The 19,641-nt window shown below is 41.2% G+C and overlaps 1 protein-coding gene across 5 annotated transcripts in view; it reads left to right on the top strand.

The window, feature by feature from the left end:
- The window catches only part of CCDC30 (coiled-coil domain containing 30), a 67,801-nt gene that overhangs the window by 46,803 nt on the left and 1,357 nt on the right, over positions 1–19,641 (top strand). For all 5 annotated transcript variants that reach the window (XM_038557665.1, XM_038557664.1, XM_038557669.1 and 2 more), the window contains 3 exons: positions 8,078–8,219; positions 11,525–11,661; positions 13,634–13,748. In XM_038557665.1, the coding sequence (XP_038413593.1) occupies positions 8,078–8,219; positions 11,525–11,661; positions 13,634–13,748 (394 nt within the window). The remainder of the gene's footprint in view (positions 1–8,077; positions 8,220–11,524; positions 11,662–13,633; positions 13,749–19,641) is intronic.

Genomic DNA, 19,641 nt, shown 5'->3' with positions numbered 1-19,641 from the left:
TGAGATTTTTACTCAGAATAACACAGAAAAAAAGGTATTTTGGTATATGTATATATACACACATACACATACTTTTTGTTTAAAACATTATTTTTATAGAATAAATTTCCAGGAGTGGAATTACTGGTCAAAAATCTGGAACTCTGGTTCTTAAAATGTCATGGCAAACATTCAGAAGCATCCCACCATTCAGAAGTTCTGCTATCATTATATAAAAGTAGCAATTACACCACATCCTCATTAGCACTGGGTGCTGCTATTGGGGGGAGGGCTCTGAAGAAATTTTACCCAATATTCTTTGTTTTAGTGGAGGTATAATTGACCTATAATAAATGCACAGATTGTGTATGTACAGCCTTATACTTGGCAAATGTATACACCTACACAACTGCTACTGTATTCAAGATCCAGAACATTTCCATTATCCCTTAAGGTTCCATCTGAACTTTTCACAGTCGCTCTGCATCTCCTGCAGATGCAGAGATGTGTCCCCCACTTCCTCCCAGACATCCACTCTTCTGATCTCTGTCTCTTCTAGAATTTTATCTAAATGGAATATTATTGCATGTAATATTTGTGCCTGACTTCTTTTGAGCAACATATTCTATGATTTTTTTAATGCTCACTTATAAATATTTGTCATTTTATTTTAAATTTCTCTGATGGCTAGTGTGGCTGAATATTTTTCCGTGTCATTTGCCCATTGCCTTTAGGACAGTGGGTCCTGACCCTAGCTTCATGTGCCTGGACCCCAATATAGGTTAGTTAGATCAGGTTAGTGGGGATAGGGCTTAGGGACCAATGTCTTTATAAAAGCTTCCTTGTGTGGTTCTGATGGGTCATCCAGTGTTAAAAACACAGCTTTAGGAAAGAAAATGGAAGGAATGATCAAACTCTAGGTTCATTTTTGTCTTCATTCCCCTGACCCCAGCCCTGACCTTTACAGACAATGCTTATTTTTTCCAAGTTGTCCCAACCACTCTCCAGAGGAACAAATTCCTTGCCTTTTTGAAAGAAAAAAAAAATAGAAAAGTCCATCTGGTTTTACTTAAACATAAGCAAAAAATTGTCCCTACATTTTAGACATGAGTATTGTGCTGCCTCATAGATCTAGTAGTTAATAAAGTGAAAAATAAACTTAGAAAATTCACATGTTCTTCACACACGTTGGCCAGGAGAGCTTCTGACCAAACCAAAAGGTGTGCCACCTAGCCAGCCAGCACTGGCGAGGGAAGGCTCCAAGCTCTCACCAGCTGTACTGCATCAACATACTCTTCAAACCATGCATAACACTATAGAAAGAAGCCTGAATATCAAGCAACAGGAGCCAGTTCAGTCAAGCATAATACGCTCACTTGATGGAACCTCACACAATTGTAAAACATGGGGAGCCCCAAAGACTAGACAGTGGCATGGGGAAATGCTTACAATATAATAAATGGAAAGATGGTAAGACTAAAATTTTAATGTAGGCAATGTTTAAACAAAAGATGCTTATAAAAAGACTGAAAGGAGGGGCAGCTGGGTGGCTCAGTGGTTGTGATCTCAGGGTCGTGAGACTTGAGCTCCACGTGGGGCTCCATGCTCAGCAGGAAGTGTGCTTAAGACTCTCTCTTCCTAAAAAAAAAAAAAAAAAAAAAAAAAAAAAAGACTCTCTCTTCCGTTTGCCCCTCCCCTCTCAAATAAACGAATAAATCTTTTTTAAAAATTAATTTCTTAATACTCCCAATGGCAAAATAAGAGAGAAAGCAGCTAGGATTTGGGTTTTAATATCCTAGGGCAGGATGGGTAAAATAAAACCCAGAAACAAGTGCTGTGTTCCAAATGACGTCAAAACATCAGAGTAGGGTAGCCTGGGTGGCTCAGCAGGTAGCCTGGGTAGCTCAACGGTTTAGCGCCGCTTTCAGCTCAGGGCCTGATCCTGGAGACCTGGGATCGAGTCCCATGTCGGGCTCCCTGCATGGAGCCTGCTTCTCCCTCTGCCTGTGTCTCTGTGTCTCTCATGAGTAAATAAATAAAATCTTAAAAAAAAAAATCAGAGTAATTGTGAACAGCTGAGAAACCCAGAGGATGCCAGGTAGGTTTTTTGTACACTGGTAGGTGTTACACCTCTGAAGCCATGGACCAGAGGATGCTAAAACCCAGTGATATCTTTTGCCAAACTATTTCTAGTAAAAAGGGAAATAAGAACATTTATGAGATGTAAATATCTCCCTGTAAAGAATCTAAGTCACAGCAGTGGTAATCTTGAACACGATTCTGCAAAAATATATACTTCATCCTATGCAGTGGGTACTGCAAGAGCCACAAAACTGAACAGGCCTGAAGCAGTTTTATGAACCCAGTATCTAGACCAACTCTATTAATTAGGATGTAGGTAGAGTTGCTAGAGCAGAGACCCTGAATAGCAACATCTTTTGAAAGGAAAAGTTTTCTCTCCTACTTAACAGTGTAGACATAAGCAGTCTAGAAGGGGTATGGTGGCTCAGTGTAACAGGAGTCTAGACTCCTTTGTCTCGTTGCTCCAGCATCTTTAACATGTTACTCTCATCCACCTTCAAGCCAACAAAAAAGGAAGAGGGGACAGCAAGGATGTTCCATTTGCCTTAAGGACACACTACTTCCACTCATGTTCTATTGGCCAGAGTTTACTCATATGGTCCCACCTAGCTGGAAGGAAAGTCAGGAAGTATAGTTCACCTTATGGGTAACCAGGTGCCCAGCTGAAAATCAGAGGGTCTATACTGACAGAGGAAGGAGAAAATGGACTGGGGACAACTCCAACAGTCAATCACTGCCAAACACAATGACAAGCTGTATCTAGGCTGGTATGTATGTCTCTGGCCTTCAGGAATTCCAACTTCTCAGCCGGATATCTGACTAACAGCTAAGTTTGGTTTTTTTTGTTTTTTTTTTTTGTTTTTTAATTTCTTTATTCACTCGAGACACAGAGAGAGGCAGAGACATAGGCAGAAGAAGAAGCAAGCTTCATGCAGGGAGCCTGATGTGGGACTTGATCCTGGGACTCTGGGACCATGCCCTGGGCCAAAGGCAGATGTTCCACTGCTGAGCTGCCCAGGCGTCCCACTAACAGCTAAGTTAATCTTCTAAGGGAAAACATGCAAATGATTCTTGTATGTGCCCTCTCTCTCTTACGATCAGCAAGTAAGAGAGAGAGGGCACTATTTTGGAAAATGGAGGAGTCTTACAAAAACATATTTAGGAGTAAGACATAATTTAGAAGAACACAGGACCGTCTTGGAGTAGCTCTTCTATCACAGTTTGACTAGAATTAGCATCTAGATAAGTCTGCTTTGCTCCTTCCCTCCCATCTGGCTCCCAGCTCTTACATAAAACAAAATATCAAACCCATACATACATGATCAATTAATTTATGACAAAGAAGCCAAGAATATACAGTGGGGAAGTGACAGTCTCTTCAATAAAGTGTTTTAAGGAAACTGGATGGCTACATGCAAGAGAATAAAACTGGACCACTCTCTTATACCATATACAAAAATTTATGCAAAATGGATTAAAGACCTGAAATGTAAGCCTACCTACAGCTAATATCATATTCAATGGTGAAACACTGAAAGCTTTTACAGCTAATATCATATTCAATGGTGAAACACTGAAAGCTTTTCCTATAAGCTCAATAATTCATGGGGATGTAATATATAGCATGGTGACTAGTTAATAGTTAATATTATAGCATCCCATCTTTGAAAGTTGCTAAGAGAGTAAATCTTAAAAGTTCTCATCACAAGAAAAAAAATCCTACTTATGGTGATAGATGTTAATTAGGTTGTGGTGATCATTTTGCAATATATACAAATTTCAAATCATCATGTTATACACCCAAAATTAATATAAAGTTGTATGTCAATTATACCTCATTTTATTCTTTTTAAAGATTTTATTTATTTATTTGAGAAAGAGAGAGAGTGAGCATGAGCAGGAGGGGCAGAGGGAGAGGGAGAATTTCAAGCAGACTCCCTGCTGAGCAGAGTCCAACACAGGGCTCTCATGACCCTGAGATCGTGAACTGAGTCAAAACCAAGAGTCCAACACTTAACCAACTGAGCCACCCAGATGCCCCAATTATACCTCAATTTAAGAATAATAAAATTTAATTTAATTATTAAAAATTTAAAAATAGATTTCTTACTGGGAAAAATCAGCAGTGTCTGGTTTGCTTGGCCTTGCTGATATTTTAGCATTCTTCTCTGTAGAAGTAACTTCCTTCCGTGTGAGGAGGTCCCTAGAGCACCCTCGGGTATGGTGATTTCATCGAGACTCATAGTACTCAAAAAAGCTGTTATACTCATGGTTATGGTTTGTATTACAGTGAAAGGATACAGATTAAAATCAGCAAAGGAAAAAGGCACATAGAAGCCAGAAGAGACAAGACACAAGCAGCCTTCCCGTGGTCCTCTCCCACTAGAGTAGATAGGGCAGTACATAATCCTCTCTGCAATGACGCATGACAACATGTATGGAGTATTCCCAAGCACAGAAACTCACCTGGGCCTGACATCCAGAGAGTTTATCAGGGGTCAGTCACATAGTCATGGAGTGCCCCAATGATTAACCTTAACTACTCAGTCTCTAGTTCCCCTAACCCCCAAGGTCAAACTGACAGCACAGCACAGGACTCTAGCTGAACAAAAATGCACTCACCATCAATCATACTGTTAGCATAAAATATTGGTGTGGCCCCAGGCCACAGGTAATCAAAGATGTCGTTACCAAGCAGGATATTCCAGGGGCTTAAAGGTTGTCTCCCAGGAGCCAGTCAAGGAATGTGAAGGGTTTGGCTACCTTGGTCCACGGAGTTAACTCCTGCACAGCCTCTGTCTGCTGACTTCATAGAGTATGGAGATAGGCTGCACAAATTTGCTTTAAAATCAAACAAGGGTGCAGCCTGGGTGGCTCAGTGGTTTAGCGCCTCCTTCGGCCCAGGGCGTGATCCTGGAGACCTGAGATCGAGTCCCACGTCGGGCTCCCTGCATGGAGCCTGCTTCTCCCTCTGCCTGGGTCTCTGCCTCTCTCTCTCTCTCTCTCTCTCTCTCTCTCTCTCTCTCTGTGTGTGTGTGTGTGTGTGTGTCTCGTGAATAAATACATAAAAATCTTTTCAAAAAAATCAAATCAAATCAAACAAGGTTTTTAGTTACCTTCCCTTAAGTTAGGGCTTCCCCCCAGTTTAAGTATCAGAGGTAAGATCAGATAGTCAAAATGTGAAGACTGCCTGCCACCCCCGGCCTGACTGGCTGTGTCCTCTAGTGCCTACAGGGACCAAGAGTAGCTTTCTCATTCCTTAAACACATTTTGTTTCAGTTAAAATGCCATTACCCAAATGTCGAGGCATTCAGGGGAGTCAGGGGCTATAGAGACTGTTAGAATAGTTTTTAAAAAGATTTTATTTATTTGAGAGAGAGAGAGAGAGAGAGAGCATGAGAGATCAAGAGAGAGAGTGTGAGAATGAGTGGGGGGGGGGGTGGAGAGGGAGAAGCAGACTCCCCACTGGGCGGGGCTCCATCCCAGGACCCTGGGATCATGACCTGAGCCGAAGGCAGATCCTTAACTGACTGAGCCACTCAAGCACCCCCCATTAGAATAGTTTTTGTTTGTTTGGAGTAGTGTTCTTTGCTTTGTTTTTAAGATATCAGGATGTAACTGACTGCAAAACAAAACACAACCAAAACAAAGCAACCACCTGACACATATTTAGACCAAAAATCTTTTCTCCTTTCTCTTCCTTGAGGAGAAAATCTCAAGGAATATGATTGTGGAGATGGCTTCAGCTGCTCAGTGTCTCTAAGGACCAGGCTCTTTCCTTCATTCTGCTCTGCTGTGCTTGGTGGGTGGGCACGTTCGTCTTTAGGCTTGTCCCATCGTGGTTACAAGGCAGTGACTGCAGCTGCAGGTCGCACAGCCTCAGCACAAGGGCAGCTAGGGCGGAGAGGGATGGTTTCTCAAGTTCCTAGAAGTGTCCAGCAGGCACACCTTCTCACAAGCCCACCCCCCTGTCACACACACACAGCTGGGGCCCACACACCTTTCTTGAGATCAAGGACTCTCTGTGGACACCTAAATGAAATCTGGCTTTGGTTAGCAGGAAAGAAGAAAGGCTACATACCTGCAGACCTTATAGCCTGCCACAAGGGGTCTGTTTATAATGAAATGGAAGTGGTAAGGGGCTCCCTCCCAAATATGTCCAGGGCTTTCCCTCAAGCTTTAGTCTGCATTAGAATCCCCGGAGGACTTGCTAAAACACTGATCCACCCCGAGTTTATGATTCTGTAGTTCTGGGATACAGCCTGAGACTTTGCATTTCTAACAAGTTCCCAGGTGATGCCGATGCTCTCAGTCAGGACACAGTTTGAGAATCACTGCCGTAGGCTTAGAGAAAACTCAGTTTAGGAACGTGGGCTGCAGCCATGGTTCTCATGGGGCAGTGGTTTGCCTCCCCGGACAAGGGAACATTTTGCAACGTCTGGAGATATTTGGGGTTGTCACACGGTAGAAGGTACTCCGGGCATATGGTGGGTCGAGGCCAAGGATTCTGTGTAAGCATTCTACACACCACAGTACAGGCTTCCACAACAACAAATCACCTGGCACATATTGTCAACAGGACAGAGGTCGAGAAACACTAGTTTAGAGTGATTTTGTGTTATCAGACCTAATGGGTTCAAAGTAAGATATCTCCTCAATTTTTAATTTGAAGAGGTGCTTCTTGACTAACCATATCCTTATTTGGAAAGCACAGTCATCTTCAAAGACGCTTGCCTAGTTGGGGTATCCAGGCTTTAATCTATTTTCTTGTTTACTCAGATTAGCTGTTTATAGTAGCTTGAAATGGTAATGTAGATTTTTGTCCTTCTTTTAAAAACATTTATTGATATAATTAACATACCAAACAGTTCACCCACTAAAGTGTACAATTTGGTGGCTTTAGTTGTACATCCATCATCACAATCAATTTTAGAACATTTTGTTACCCCCAAAAGAAACCTTTTAGCCATCCTCATTTTCCCTCCCTGCCCCCAACCGTAGGCCACCAGGAACCCTCTACATTTGCCTGTTCTGGACATAGAAATGCAATCATGTGATATGTGGTCCTTTGTGACTGACTTCTTCCACTTAACATAATGCCTTCAAGGTTCATCTGTGTCGTAGAATGGATCTGTACGTTGTCCCTTTTGTGCCAGAATAATGTTCCATTGTACAAATATGCCATATTTTGTTAATCCATCCATCAGTTGATGGTCTTGGGTTGTTTCCACCTTTTGACTATTGTGAATAGTGCTACTATGAATATTCATATACAAGTTTTCACATGGATGTGTTTTCATTTCCTTTCTCTTGGGGGTGGAACTGCTAGGTCCCAGGGTTCTTTGTTGAACCATTTGAAGAACTTTCAGGCTTTTTCCAAAGAGGCTGCACCATTTGACATTCCTACCAGCAGTGTTTGAGAGTTCCAATCTCTCTGCATCTTTCCTAGCACTTGTTGTTGTTTGTTTTATTTTAGCCAGTCTAGGGGGTGTGGAGAGGTATCTCACTGTAGCTTTGATTTACATTTCCTTAATGGCTAATGATGTTGAGTATCTTCTCATGGGCTTGCTGGCAGTAAGTTTGATTTATGTCGGAATCTGAGTTAGAGTCTTGAGCAGAGACCTACGTAGAATTGGCCTTCAGAAGTCCAGACTCAGGCAAGGACTGAGAGCAGACTCAGTTATCGGAGGTTGGAGTGGGTTTATCACTCTCCAAGCGTATAGCCAAGAACTAGGAACTCAACTACTGATTCCATGGAGCAGGAATCAGAAATAGATGTCAAAGAGTTTCCTGAGTTGGGGGTGACTAAAGCTGCTGCTATTTAGGAGGTTACCCTTGGTCCATTCCCCTACCTTGGGGGCCAGAAGTCCTACAGCTGTGAGGCTGGACAAGTATCCACATCTGGTGGCAGGCCTCAAGAAAGCAAGAGAAGGAAACCTAAGAAAGGTGCGTACTGAGGAAGCAACATAAACTTTCACTCTGCTCAACTGCACTCTGTTTAAATTTACATTTATAGGAACTATAATGAGAAACATCAGCACCACAAAGCCAAACTTCGCAGAGTTAAGGACCGTTTAGTTCACGAAGTAGAACTACGAGATAAGAAAATTGAAAAACTAGAACATGAAATCAGAATTCTGCATCAAGAAAAGGAAAAGGTGAGCAGAAATGTGAAGAGCTCCCTGATGTGCTGTGGCTCGGCTCATTCGAGAAAGTCCCCTCCTGCTTTAATTATCTTGCAATCTCTTCATACCCTAGGTTCTCATTTCTTTCCCTTGCACCTTCTTTTGGTGTAATTCTGCCAAAAAAAAAAAAAAAAGTAAGACTCATGGTGTTGCTAAAATGGATCAGACACTGAAAATACCCTGCCCTTCCAACCCCAATCAGTGTCTTGTTTTCAAATGAAAATGTCTTCTCTTAAATGCATCAGCAGAGACTTCCAAAGGACCCTCAGTAATTCATTCCTACTTCGTATTGCACTCAGTTTGCATCGAACTTCTGTCAGTTTTAAATGGCAGAGAAAGTGGGTGACTCGTGTTCCTTTATCAATGCTTGTGTAGTGTCTCTAGGCTTTTTTTTCCTCAATATTCATGGCTGCTTCATCCTTGTCCCATTGCCCCTGTGACTTAGTGGTAGGCAGGAAGAAAATGACACAGATGGCATGGAATCAACTGCAGAATGGTCTGGAGATCATTAAGCTATGTGAATTCAAAGTGGAGAGCCAGTAATGTTTTCCCTTCTTGAGATCCTTAGCCCATCAGAATTTTGAAAACTCTGTGCTCGCTCCTAAAATACTCATTGCTATGTGTGTGCCAAGGATCCCGAAAGAACTCATGCAGTTTCAGTCATTCCATGGGCTATTATGGGATGGTTAAGAATTCTAGACTACACACAATAAAACATTTTTGGATTATAACAGATGGGTCACCAATGTTTAAAAAAAAATCCTCCTGATACTCCACGCTATAGTAAGAAAGGAAAATAAGTTGGATTTTGCTGTATCCTTCTATTTGGGCACGAAATTGTCAAACTTTTAAAGACTCAGATCTAGATTAGACTCACAACTAGGAAAAGTACACAAAAGTATACAGATGAAAGTAGCAATCCTGGTTCATGGGCTCACCAGAAATATCAGCCTACTTCTGCATTGCCATGTTCTTGTACTGCCTGCCTTCCACTCCTAGGGTTACATGACAGAAACAGCCTCCTACTTTCAGCAGGCATGTTTACTTTCTTCCTGACTGTGCTGGGTTAGAGAGTGTCCTCCACAAACTTGTGTCTCCCCAGAACCTCAGAATGTGCTCTAACTTGGAAATAAGGTCTTTGCGGGTGTAATTAGTTAAGATGAGGTCATAGTGGATTAGAGTTGGCCCCAAATCCAGTATGACTGGTGTCCTTATGAGAAGAGCCAGCACATGTAGACACACACAGGGGAAGAAGGCTGCATGATGGTGGAGGCAGCTGTTGGGGTGATGCAGCTACACCAGGGAGCACCAGGGACTGCTTGTAAGCACCAGAAGCTGAGAGAGAGGCAGAAGGAACTAACCCAGCCAACACTTCCAGGTTTAGACTTGTGGCCTCCGGACATGTGAGAAAAACAGGTCCTGTTGTTTTAAGCCATCCAGTTTGTGGTAATTTGTTACAGCAGCCCTGGGAATCTGACACATCTACCCAGAGAACAACAGATCTCCAGGAAATACTCTGGAGATGGCAAATATGCAGAGCTAAGGAAGGGCAGTTGGTCCCTTTGCCTACTGCCATTGAAGGGTGCTGTGGGTTTTGGCCTTAGATGCAAAATCTTGACTTGCCACTGAATAGTTCTGTGACCTGGCACAAGTCTCTGGGTATTGTTTTCCATCATGAAATGCCAGAACTAATCCCCACCTCATAAGGCTTTTGTGCAGTTAAAATAGGAAATGCCATGGAGTGGCACCTGACACAGACAACTATACATAGATGTTATTTTCTTCTCTCTTGGTATACGCTCTCTTAGAAACATGTTAATTGGTATATGTCAGTTAACAAGAGAAATTGTTAATAGAATAGGAAATACTAATGCCACAGTGGTACAAACCTGGAGGTCCTGATTTTACTTATTTTAGGGCCCACGGACCAGAGCTGGGCTCACCTTCCAAGCACCAAGTCTCCAGAAAGTAATGCCGCTTTTTTTGGACTTCATTCCTTCAGCCTTCTCTTTATACAGTGAGCCTGTTGAGTCTCTTGCCTGTTGTAAACATCCAAACCAAATTTCTCCAAATATTTTATCCTTTTATTAGAGCAGATGTCCTGATTTTCTGGTTCAAAGAATAAGGCATTTCCAAAGGGCAGAGTTTCAGGAGCCTGCCCCATCCAGATTCCTTTCTAATCCAGTTGTAACTGCAGAGTATTATCAGTGGGATGACTGCTTCTATTCTCAATCCTTACCAAAAACATACTTAAATAAGAGCAGACAAGACTATTGTTAGACATTGAAGGGTCCTGGCTGCGGGACTTTAAAATCTGGAGTGGTTTGTTTCAGAACATAATGTCATATCCTTTCTTACAATTCTTGAATAATAGATGGAGTCTTTTCTGGATGATCTATATCGGTGCCTTATTTAAAAGATAGTAAGAAAGTTGCCCCTCTTAACTCTATGATTCACCATCTGCCAGCAGCTCATTATTCTCTTCCCATCCCCACTCACTCCTGCCTTTGGCAGGTAGGGAACAAACACAGAAGGGTGAAGGCACTTACCAGTGATAGGTCATCACTGATGTGAAAAGGGCAAGTCTACACTTTTGAGCTTCTGAACTCCTCACCAACAGTGATATTTATTAATATCCACTGACTCTTTCAATATAAAAACGTTAGTATTTTTTCACAAGCTACCCTCCTTTATCATTTTAGCTATAGCTTCACTAGCTATTGCTTTTTGGAAAATTGTTGGTAGGAAATGAAACCTGGTGTCAAGCTAGAAGTCTCTTTGGGCTGATATCCACAAAGATATTCTCAGTAGCTGGCTTACCTGCTTGATTTGCCAAGCCAACTAAGATCCTGACGCTGGTTGCCAAGTTTGAGGGCTAAATTCCCATCTCTTCTCTTTGCCTAAGACTATCACCACATTGCAGATGGAGGTGTGTTATAAGGAAAAATGTCAAACTGGAGCTTTAGGAGATTCAGTTGTATTTGTTAGTGATTTGATACCCTGTGATATTAAAATATACATGAAAGCCTTGGGATCTTACTGGAAGTTGAGTGCTCAGATATTTTTAACTGTTAGCCAGAAGAATGACTAATTGTTTAAAAAAAAAAAAAGGCAGGACCTAAAATGACCAAAATCAACAAAAGAACTATATAGCTGGCAACATCAGCAAATAGGTGAAGACAACCTAGGGGGCAAGAGAGGAAAAATAAAAAAAGGAAATTTGCTGTCCATTTCATAATTCTTCCTCCTGCAGTAACGAGGGGCTTTATGATCTCTAGGATAAGGCATTCCGGGACCAGGTCATTGCTCAAAATGATATACTGCTCCTAGAGAAAAGGAAACTTCTGGAACAATTCCTAGACCAAGAACAATTAACCCACAGCAACAAATGCGTAATATCTTCAGTCGAGAACAGGTAGGTGCGATCCTGCCTGAGGAGCCAGTGAATTCTCCATAGAGGTTTCTCCTTCACCAAAGAGCACAGAATTAGGGCAAAGAGAATGGGTTGATCTTAACACATAGAGTCACCAATAATAGCTATAGTGATAACATTTTGGGGGCATTTACTATGTGCTAGGCACTGATGTAAGTTCGCTGTCTCACCAAGCCTCACACCAATCCACGAAGGATGCTCTGGGATTAGCCTTAGTTTATAGGTGAGAAAGCTAAGGTCCAGAAAGGTTCGGGAGCTCAGGTAGCTTGGTCAGTGACACAGTAGTGTGCAAACCTCATTAGCTTGGCCCTGCAGCCCACAGTCTGTGGGGAGATCTGTCCAGTAGCCTGGAACTCTCCTTCTGCTATTGTGGACACACACTTCTCCGGGCAGGCCTGGGGAGTCTCTGATTATCTCTTATTATCTGTGTCTCCCCTTGAATATACTCTATATAAGCCACTGCCCTTCTCAAACTATGTCATTGATTCTGACATTCCCAACACAACTGACTTATTACCCGTGCCTTAACATTAATGATGTTCTCCTCTTACCCTCCTAAAGACACACTCTGGCCATCTGGATTGGACTTGTATGTTTTACTTACAAGAGTTACTTACAGTTACTTACAGTTTACTTACTCCAGAAACTGGAGTAAGTTTCTTCTACAGGGTGCTTCTTCCTTTTACAGATGAGAAAACTGAGGCTCAGGTTTGGTAATTTGCCAAGGATCACACAGCTAGTAAGTGGCAGAACCAGAACTCAAACACAAATCTCCGACCCACACTGTTGTACCCTCATGTGTCCTAAATAAACCATGGCCCTGGAGAGTGAGCCTGGAATACTGGTTAGGAACTCAGGCTTAGAAGTCTGAAAGATCTGGATTGGCATCTCAGTTCTACGACTTTCTGGTTTTTATGTCTTTAAACAAGTTGCTTTTTTCTGGGCTTCAGTTTCCTCATCTGTAAAATGGACTCCATAACGATAGTGATTTCATGGAGTTGTTGTGAGGATCGAATGAGCCAATACATGAGCGGTTTTAAGTGTTTACTCTGTGGGTGGTTACAGTGCATAACACATGGTAAGTACGTGGTAAAAGGTTGCTGCTGCTGCTGCTGCTACTACTGCTGCTCTACTTCTACTATTAACTACTGCTATTGCTGCTGCTACCACTACTGCTACTGCTGTTGCTGCTGCTGCTGCTATTACTCTGTTGCTACTATTACCGCTACTAATGCTGCTACTATTATTAATACCACTGCTGCTACTACTACTATTACTACTGCTGCTATTACAACTGCTGCTGCTGCCGCCACTAATGCTATTACTACAGCTGCTGCTGTTATTGCTGCTACTATTACCATTACTGCTACTGCTGCTGCTACTACTGCTTTTAGTACCACTACTACTGCTGCTACTACCACTACTACTGATGCTGCTGCTATTACTGTTACTGTTACTATGGCTGCTGCTGTTACTACTATTACTGCTACTGCTGCCACTACTAATACTAGTGCTGCTACTACTACTATTACTACTGCTTCTGCTGCTACTACTGCTGCTATGCTACTGCTACAAAAGTATGGGAGGACTGCATGAGATTAGAACCAGATGCAGGCTGTGTAGCTACAATGTTTGAAGGGATGCAGAGTCTCTTGTTTCAGTCCCACCCCTAAATGGGACCATATCCATCATCACATTTCTCTAGGGCTAGAACTGTGCCTTCCACACTCTTGCATATGGTATGTCTCTGTTCTCAATATGTTTTTAATGACTATGTATGGTCCAGAAGCTTATTAGTTTCTACTTGGTCTTGGAACATGGTGGGAATCATTCTGCCAAACATAATCTAGGCAGTGGGCTAGGACCCAGAGCTGGTGGGAAGTGGGACATAGTGTTGAGTTTTAGTAATTATACAGAAAGTTTCAATTATTCCTCTGATCTATCCCATTCTTAGAGTCTTTCTTCTGGATCAAGAAAATAAGCAATTGCGGGAAATCAGCCTCCGGCTTACACAGCACGTTGGCTTCTTAAAGCGAATCATAAAGAGCATGCAGATTTATGAAGAAAAGGTAAGATGTGTGCTTTTGCGTGTCCTTCATATGAAGCCTAGTTGCCAAGGTTATTGTGTTGTCTCTTCCCTTCATCTTTGTTTTTAAACGTATTCCTTTTTTAAAAAAAGATCTTATTTATTTATTCGTGAGAGACACAGAGAGAGAGAAAGAGAGAGAGAGAGGCAGAGACACAGGCAGAAGGAGAAGCAGGCTCATGCAGGAAGCCTGATGTGGGACTCGATCCTGGGATTCTGGAATCATGCCCTGGGCTGAAGGCAGGCGCTCAACTGCTGAGCCACCCAGGTGTCCCTTCCCTTCATCTTCATGTAGCTGTAGGCTGCACTTGGCCTCATAGTGGACTGTGGCAAAGAGGCTCATTGGCTGCACCAGAGCAACAGACTCTGAGACTCCTCTTGGCCAACTTTGCTCTTTATTAGGTCAGCTTGGGACCCAAACTCATGACCTTGAGATCAAGGCCCAAGCTAAGATCAAGAGTCAGATGCCCAACTGAATGACCCACCAAGGCACCCCTGGGTCAGCTTTTAGTAAACACTCTCCCCCTACATTATCCCAAAGAGATTTGTACATGTCTCATAGCTTCTTCCTTAACACTACATCATCATTGCCTTTTTTCTTCTCTATCTCATTAACTCAGCAGTGAGATCCTGAAGGGCAAGTATTTTATCTCATCTGTCATTGTATCTATAGACAGGTGCTCCATAAATATTTGAGAATGAATGAATTTAAATATTCTCACATGTATGCCTCATTCTCAAACCTGTTTGCCATGGATTATTCTAGCCCTGAGAAATGAGCAGTCTGAGGCTCAGAGAGGTAAATGGAGATAGTCTGGTCTGGCAATGAGTCAAGCCTGAGGAGAACATTGGAGTCAGAGAAAAGCAATTAATGTACAGAAATCCAAGTAGACAAGTAGCAGAGTCCAGACAGCTGTGGCAAATAGTATAGGTTCAGAGAAGGTCCAGAGTCTGGCTGGTCAATGTGTCAGCAAAAGGGACTTCAGTGAACAGAGTTGCATTCTGAATCCAGGATACAGAGGCTGCTTGCTTTCTCCCCTGGTTTATATCATCTGCTAGACGTTTCTTCCCAAGATATTTCATGTAGATTCTGTTTGTTGGGTACTATTGGTATGAGCATAAGACCCACATCTGATTTATTCTCAGAAAGGTGATTATTTCTGGGGTCCCTGCGTAGCTCAGTCAGTTGGGCATCCAACTCTTGATTTCAGTTCAGGTCATGGTCTCAGGTTTGCAGGATCAAGCCCCATATCAGGTTCCACACTCAGCACAGAATCTGCTTGGGATTCTCTCTCTCTCATTCTCTTTCTCTCTCTCTCGCTCTCTCTCTCTCTCTCTCTCCCCCTCCATTCCTCCCCCAACTTCTTGCTCTTGCTCACTCTCTCTCTTAAATAAATAAACAAAATCTTTTTTAAAAGAAAGGTAAAAAAATTTAAGAAAAAATAAAAGAAAGGTAATTATTCCTAAGGCATATGAGTTGTTTTGTAGATTTTGTCAAAAGTAGAACTGCCAGATTATGGGCTTGATTTCCAACAGTTTATGTTTTTGCTTGAGCTACAACTGTTCTCAATTGTCTAGCCATTCACAATATACTTATTCATTCAGCAAATATTTATCAGTTTTAGGAACTATGCTAAATCCTAGGAATATGAAGCTAGACCCTGTTTCTTGAAGTCTTTAGTTAAGTAGAGAAGGACAGACATACATGAATAAGCATTATAGTCTTATAGGTACTGAGTTAGAGCCTGAGTGGAGTATATACTAGGACCAATAGCTTTGATTGCCACCATATTATGCTCAAACAAGATAAGAAATGTGACATGGGTCAGGACTACAGTATATCAAACTCCACGTTTCATGTGGAACAAAAGTACCAACTGGTAACATCTTCATATGTGTTAAAACAACTCCAAAATTGCTTTTAAACTTAGAATCTTAAGAATCTTCCACTTCAGTCCCCTCATTTTATATGGGAAAGTGATGAAACTCGAGAGAGGTTAATGATGTACCTGAGTCACACAGCTACTGCTGACATTTCCCACGTCTCTTGATTCTCAATGATTGAGTATCACTACAAACAGATCACATATAGAGATCAGACATATTCTAGATCTCCTCTTTCCTTGCAACACCTCAGAGACAAAAATGGTGAGAGTCTGACATTTATTGAGTGCTTGCTATGCGCCTGGTACTTTGCTAAGCATTTTATGTACATTATCTCTTTTAATCTACAAAATAACCTTGCCATTTTCACAGCTCAGGAAATTGAGCTCTAGTGAGGTGAAGTGACATCACTGCCCAAGGCACATCGCTGATAAATAGAAGAGCAAGGACTGAAACCAACTCTCTCTGTTCTTAGCCGTTACCTCATAATACCCCAAGTGTACTGTTTCCCATTTGGGGTATTGGCATAACTGGAGACATAGGCTGGTAAGAGACCATGTTGCTTCCTGCATTGTAATCCCATCTTTCTCTCTTTTGGGTTGTAAACCCATGAGAGCAGGAGCTATGTTCATCGTGTTACCCTCCATATCCCAAGCACTTAGTACCTGAGTTACAGCAACAATTTCACTCATCTCCTTTCACTCTTCCCTTGTAATCTGTCCTGCCCATGCCTCCAGAGTAATCTTAACGAAACACTGCCTGCCTTCGTAGTTCTTCATCTCACAGAGTTTCAGAGACTTGCTTTGTCTATCAGATAAAGTTCATTCATTCAACAAATGTTTATTAGGCATATAGAGTGTGCCAGGTTTCACACTGTCCCCCTTGTGGTTTGGATATGGTGATGTACAAGATACAGTGTTTGCGCTCCCTGCACTCAGCCCTAGTGAGAGTGAAAGTCATATCTACCATATACTGTGATAAGCACAATAGCGGTAGGCCCAGAATGCAGTGAAAGCAGGTGGAATGGCATCTAGATCTGTCTGGGGTAGTTAGAGAAGGCTTCCAGAGTTGTTGATGTCTAAGCCAGAAGAACTGAAGCCACACAGGAACTTCCCATGGTCCAAATAACTTTCTGACATCAAACAAACTTGATCAAATGAAACAGATCTATTTGCTGTTTCACCCAAAGCTCTGAAGTTTCCTCCCTCTGGATCATATATTTTCCTTACTTGGAAAGACACATCCCATCTTCCTGGCTTTTGTCTTTTGAAGTCCTTTTGTTCTATTAGTCTATAGCCAGAGGGGTCTTTACAAAATATAATCTGAGTTTATGACTCAACGCTATTCAATGACTTAACACAGTCTCGTTGATAAAACCCAAATTTTCCAACACAGTCTTCATATTCTCCACAACCTGGCCTCTGCCACTCTCACCCTTCTTATCTCTCATTGGTTCCCCTCTCCACTCTAGGGTTCCACATTGTACAGGTCTTTGAATTCTATATTCTATCAGCTTTAGGCTCTTCTAGGAAACCCCTCTCCCTCCACTGCCTTCTCCCATGACTTCCCTCCACCAGATTTTCTCTTGGCTGGTTCCTACTGTCCCTCAGAATTCAACTAAATATCTTCTCTTCCATAAAGCTTTTTCTGAATCCTCCCCTCTCAAAATATGGCTTTGTGTCCTTGATATATTTTCTCAAAGCACCTCATGTCTCAAATCCCAGCTCAGCATTTTACTAGCTGTGTGAAAAAAGGAAACCTAATTCACTTTCTAGTTCCCTAATCTGGGAAAATGTAGTAATAACACTCAAAGGTGGTTGTTCCACACCAAAATCTGTATATAAAGACTTAGAGCAGCATTATTGATAATAGCCAAGAAGTAAACAATCCAAATGTCTATCAGATGATGGATAAAATAAAATGTGTTATATCCATCCATACAGCAGGATATCATTCAGCCATAAAAAGGAATGAAGCATTAATCCATGTTATAATGCAGACAAAGTTTAAAGATATGTGAAATGAGAAAAACAGTCACCATATATTATACAATTCCATTTATATAAAATATCCAGAATAGGCAACTATATAAACATAGAAGTAGATGAGTAGTTGCTTAGGGCTGAATCATTTAGGGATGGGAGGTGTAGCTAAAGGTATTAGGTTTATATTGGGGGTGCTGAAGATTTTTTAAATTGATTGTAATAATGGTTGTACAACCCTGTGAATGTACTAAAAACCATTGAATTGTGCACTTTACTTTTATTTATTTATATATATATGAGAGAGAGAGAGAGAGAGCGAGAGAGAAAGTGCAAGCAGGGGGAAGGAGCAGAGGGAGAGGGACAAGCAGACTCCATACTGAGTGTGGAGCCCAACACAGGGCTTGATCGCATGACTCTGAAATCATGACCTGAGCTGAAACCAAGAGTCAGATGCCTAGCCAGCTGAGCCACCTAGGCGCCCCAAATTGTGCACTTTAAATGACTGAGTTGTTTATTGCGTGAATTATATCTCCACAAGAATGAATGAATGAATCAATGAATCAGTGAATGAATTTCAAATACGGCTGCTGGCAATAAAGTAGAATAATTAGAATAATGCATATAAAGTACCTAGTGTGTTGCTTGGCAAATAAATGGCATTCAAAAAACGGCAGCCCTGGTGGCTCAGCTTAGCGCCGCCTTCAGCCCAGGGCGTGATCCTGGAGACCCGGGATCAAGTCCCACATCGGGCTCCCTGCATGGAGCCTGCTTCTCCCTCTGCCTGTGTTTCTGCGTCTCTCTCTCTCTCTGTATCTCTCATGAATAAATAAATAAAATCTTTAAAATATATATAGCTTCTTTCTTTCACTGCATATACATACACTTGTTTCTATATTGAACACTTATTGGGTTCCTCCCATATGTTAGATATGTTTATGTTAATAAATTTTCACAATACCCCTGAAAGATTAGGTATTAATTGTTATTCTTACATTTTAAATGTAGGAAGCAAAACGCAGAGAGGTGACAGGATGTATCAGAGTCTAACAACTAGTAGAGCCAGAATTCAAGCCTTGCTCTCCTAACTCCTAGTCTAGTAATATTTTTCACACATTATAAATTTTTCTGAATGCTAGTTTTTTCCTCCTTATAGAAGTTTCTCATTTATTTCAGGATAACTAAAAATTTCTCACAGAAACAAACTGGCCTATATTAAAGGTTAAACAGAGGTCCAAGTTTTGGAGAATTACTAAACCCTCATAATCATATGTAAAATTTGGTCTCTGTTGATTGGTTTCTGTGAGAAAGGGTATTTGGTCTTTAAAGTCATAGATTTAAAAAAAAAGTCATAGATTTTATGAAAAAAATACTTTTTTCATAATTTAAAGGGACAGAAAATATTTACCAGAGTACTAAGAAAACCTTACCTAAGTAAATAAAACAGAATGATTTTTATCAGCTAATATGAGGTGATTCATGTAGGAAAATAGATATAATAAGCAGGCTTACAGTGGAAGTGCTAATGTAAAAATGTAAGATTTATAATTACCAGATATTCTATAGGTATTTAGGGAATACATTTTTTTCAGTTTTATTGAGGTGTAATTGACTTATAACATTCATTTCATAAGTTAAAAAGTGTAACTTTGATTTGTATAACATAATGATTTGATATATGCATGCAATGCAAAATGATTATCACAATAAGATTAGTTAACCTCTATCACCTCACTTAGTTACAATTTTTTTCCTGGCGATGAGAACTTTTAAGATCTACTGTCTTAGCAACTCTCAAACATACAGTACAGCACTGTTAAATGTTGTCTTCAGTGTGTATATTACATCCTCAGAATTTATCTTATAATTGGAAGTCTTTGCCTTTTGACCACCTTCAACTAATTCCTCCATCCACCGCACCCTCACCTCTGGCAATCACAAATCTGATCTCTGCTTCTGTGAGTTGTTTTTTTTTAGATTGTACATATATGTGAAATCATGTAGTATTTG

The sequence above is a fragment of the Canis lupus genome, chromosome 15, assembly GCF_011100685.1.
Source record: "Canis lupus familiaris isolate Mischka breed German Shepherd chromosome 15, alternate assembly UU_Cfam_GSD_1.0, whole genome shotgun sequence".
Classification (NCBI taxonomy): domain Eukaryota; kingdom Metazoa; phylum Chordata; class Mammalia; order Carnivora; family Canidae; genus Canis; species Canis lupus.
This window is presented reverse-complemented; position numbering and strand designations above follow the sequence as displayed.